Raw genomic sequence first — 3,605 nt, 5'->3', positions numbered from 1 at the left:
TAGCCTCTCCTCATAGGGCCTGCCCTGCAGCCTCCTGATCATGCGAGTGGCCCTCCCCTGGACCCTCCCTTTTTCCCCATGTAGCACTTCTATCACTATAGTATGTACTTGCTTGCATTTTAGTTAAGGTTTGGAAAGCCCTGGCAATTGGGCCCTACAGGGAAAGTTTAATGTTATGTCTCAAACCAAGGGAAAAATCCTCCGGGCTGATTTTAGGGCACAACACAATGCTGAGTCGGGTTATGCCTAAGACAGAATGTGGCGCAGTTAAGTAAATTTTAGAATAAACAAAAAAATTATGGCTTCAGTTAGAAGGAAGAGGTCAAAGTATCATTAGCACCCTTTCTTTTTCCCCTATTTCTAGTGCTGCTATATTTTATCATACAAAAATGTTTCTCTCTTCCATCTTGCGCAGCAGAGACTCTGTGAGGGCTCTGAGAGGTCATTAATCTTTCCTCTTTCCGGCATGTGTGTGGATGCCATATTCTGTGTATTACTGCAGCAACTTTTTCACGGAATGAGTTGACTACATCTGAGAACAGTTGCAGTCTATAGCACAGCAATGGCACCATCTTGTGGTTGTGGGAAATCAGGTTGAAGAATTTCTGAAGTTACCTGACTTAGTCAGGGCCTCGCATTGGAAATCTGCAGAGCTGTGCTCCAGAATGTAAGTTTTCACTTTACAGAAAGAAACCGTTTCTAGCTCTTGAATGGAATTTCTGGTAGACCAGAATCCTGAATGGAACTTCAATTTCACAGCAACCATTAGGAAATCTACATTTAAAAAATAAGTTTTAGATACTGCAGGATTTCCCAGCTGCCCAGCTGGAGTGCCGCACTTTTGCCACCACAAAATTATAGCCATCTTGCAGCACAGGAGCTGGGCAAGTAATGATATTCCCTAAAAGGCAGTGAACCTTACCAAATATATATCAGGGTAATTGATACTTAAGGATTAATATTATCTGGTTGTTGTTATCAAAGTTTTTCCAGGGTTGAATATTAGGATGTGCAGTTTAAATTTAAAATACTAAATTGAAAAACTGTAATCCACTGCATCCTTCAGGTCCACTGGAGCATGTCAGTCAACACTCACCTAGGCACTGAGACTTCAGCCTGAAAAAAAAAAAAATCTGAACCTTGAAGAAATATGCAAAGAGAAAGAAAAGGTAAGGAGCTACCTATTCAAGTAGATAGGGGTGTATTTTTCAGTAAGTTTTATTTTATTAAATGCACAAACCTACTGTATATAAAATGGACCTGTTCACTATACGTAATAATACTGCCAGTCTAGATATAACTTTCATCACTTAAAAAAAAAACAACCACCCCCCAAAAAACAACCAAACAAAAAACAACAACAAGCACAGTGTTTGCACTGGAGTCACCTGAACATTTTCTGTCTTGGAAGCTGATGCAGAAGGCCTTGCTTTGTGGATACCTTCTGATGAAGCCCCATTGGCAAGCATTTCAAAATCAAAGGCTGGCATAACTAGAGAGAACCTGTTCCAGAGCTGTGAAGCAGTCCAGAAAGTCCTCCTCCTCAATCCCAAACTTAGTATACTGGTGAACATATGCCCTAGTGGGGAAAAGAGGTTAGATAAGTAATCGAAAACCAAAACAGGCAAGATGTGACACATTACTGGCCCCTCAAAAATCCAACACTGAGAAACAACTGTGTATTTAATTGAATAGCAGACAACCACCATGGGCGGTTTTCACCCTGATAAACCATACCTCAGTTATTACTGATTTTGTAATTCATACTAGATAATGCAATTTTACTGACTTCTTATAGCGTTTACGAGATCAAATACACTGCTTTAAAAAGACACAATACAATTCTAAGTATTATTTTGTCTAGCTTCTCAGGGAATGCAAAGACTAGGGACTTGCTTTTTTTTCTCCTTAACAGCTGCAGAGCCACTAAGAGTGATTATCATGCTTGGAAGCAGCAGTTTAGACTACAGTTTACATAGGGGTAAAGTATTCTGTCAGGACAGGCTTCCAGTGAAATTGCTGCTTATCAGTTGGTTTTTTTACAACAGGTGGTAAATGCAGGAACAGCACTAATAAAAGCAGCTCTCCCCTTGAGCTCTTAGCCACGCACTCCAAGCATGAATAACTCCCACATTTATTGGATGTTTGTCCTCTGACATCCAACAGTTTTGGCTTCATGGTGACCAAAGTAGAGAAGGAATTATTTCTCCAGCTGAAGTCTGGTTTTAAAGAAGAGTAAAGCTCACAGGACAGAGCTTTCATAAATACAGAAACCCCAAAAATGTTTTTTGAATGAAGCCAGGAATCTTGCTGTTTCCTGGAATGTGAAGCCTGTCTATGTACAATTTAGAAATTGTGCAATTGGTAAAAGAGTTTTCTGTGTTGTTTTTAGGATGTGTTATTTTACCCCTCTCATTTTTAGGATGGTCATTTTGGAATGCACAAGTCTCATTTTGGGGTATTTTAGCACTAGGAAAAGTGCCAGTTCCACAGCACTGAAAACTCCGGTGTGATTTACCCATTAAACCTGTGGTTCTCAACCTCTCCAGGGTCGGGGCATCCCTCCACTACTTTTCTGAATGTGGCGGTACCCCCAGTTGAGAAGCTCTGTTGGTGCTCCCTTAGATTACCTCAGTGCTTCACAATGGGGTTTTGCTGCCTCCAGATAAAATTGCCCCACACTTGCTGCATGCTTCTCCTGCATTAGGGCTCTCTCATGAGCCTAAAGCTGGCAGGAGCTGCCTCATGCTGTGCAGCCCTTCCCAGTCTGCCCCCACTCTCCTCCCAAAGATAGGGATGTGAGTGGAACTGTCCCACCTCTGTTTCTCAGAGAAGTGTGAAAGGGGCCAGGCTGGGCCCCGACTCCTACCTGTATTAGGCTGATCACAGCCCTAATGCAGCAGGAATGCATACAGAGAGGTTTTACCTGGCTGCCCCTGTAGCAGCAACACCCCTGACAGGGGCCTATAGAACCCCAGTTGCATTAAACAGACATAAGACAGTCAGTGCAAACTCCCCCATGCTGCTCTACCATTGTGCTTCAACCCAAGAGGTGTTTTCTCCAGACTACAGGAGAGAGTCTGCAAGCTCATTCATAGATTTCTATACTGTGACTGCTGAAAAAAGAAAAGGCGATTGTACTGCGGAAAATGGTTCAAACCCACCAGCCATTTGACCAAGGTCACCAAACAGCCACTGGCCTATGGACAACACTTTCCTGTGTTTAGAGAATACTATGAGACTTGGCTTCTAGCAAGTCCCGTCTGAAATAGCTGGCTCAGGGATACAGAAGCTGAGACTTTGCTCCCCTATGCATGAACTTATGTAATTCTCCATCGTGCTCATACTTTTACAGCAAAAAAATAAACAGCAACATACAGTCTGGCCTGAATTTGTACCTCGGACACACACGCTCCTCTGTATCAGTCTCTCAGTAACATTTGGACAATTTATTTCTATATTTGCATGCCTTCTGTAATGGAGCTGGCACTGCTGTTTTTAACTGCGACTTTTATTAACCCAAATCAGAATTAACTCTGAAACAGCTGTGAAACAATTTGCAAGCACTGTTACTATAACAATATTGGATTTTTTTTTTTAAATCT

The 3,605-nt window shown here is 42.0% G+C and overlaps 1 protein-coding gene across 4 annotated transcripts in view; it reads right to left on the bottom strand.

Annotated features, from left to right (window-relative positions):
- Nucleotides 1-1,447: 1,447 nt before the first annotated feature.
- The window catches only part of TUBD1 (tubulin delta 1), a 19,735-nt gene continuing 17,577 nt past the window's right edge, over nucleotides 1,448-3,605 (bottom strand). For all 4 annotated transcript variants that reach the window (XM_019511129.1, XM_019511132.1, XM_019511131.1 and 1 more), the window contains one exon: nucleotides 1,448-1,579. In XM_019511129.1, coding sequence (XP_019366674.1) covers nucleotides 1,477-1,579 — 103 coding nt within the window. In that variant the 3' untranslated portion in view covers nucleotides 1,448-1,476. The remainder of the gene's footprint in view (nucleotides 1,580-3,605) is intronic.

The sequence above is a fragment of the Gavialis gangeticus genome, unplaced genomic scaffold (assembly GCF_001723915.1).
Source record: "Gavialis gangeticus isolate Ggan-Ray unplaced genomic scaffold, GavGan_comp1, whole genome shotgun sequence".
Taxonomy (NCBI): domain Eukaryota; kingdom Metazoa; phylum Chordata; order Crocodylia; family Gavialidae; genus Gavialis; species Gavialis gangeticus.
The sequence above is the reverse complement of the archived record's forward strand: the minus strand, read 5'-3'. Positions and strand labels throughout refer to the sequence as shown.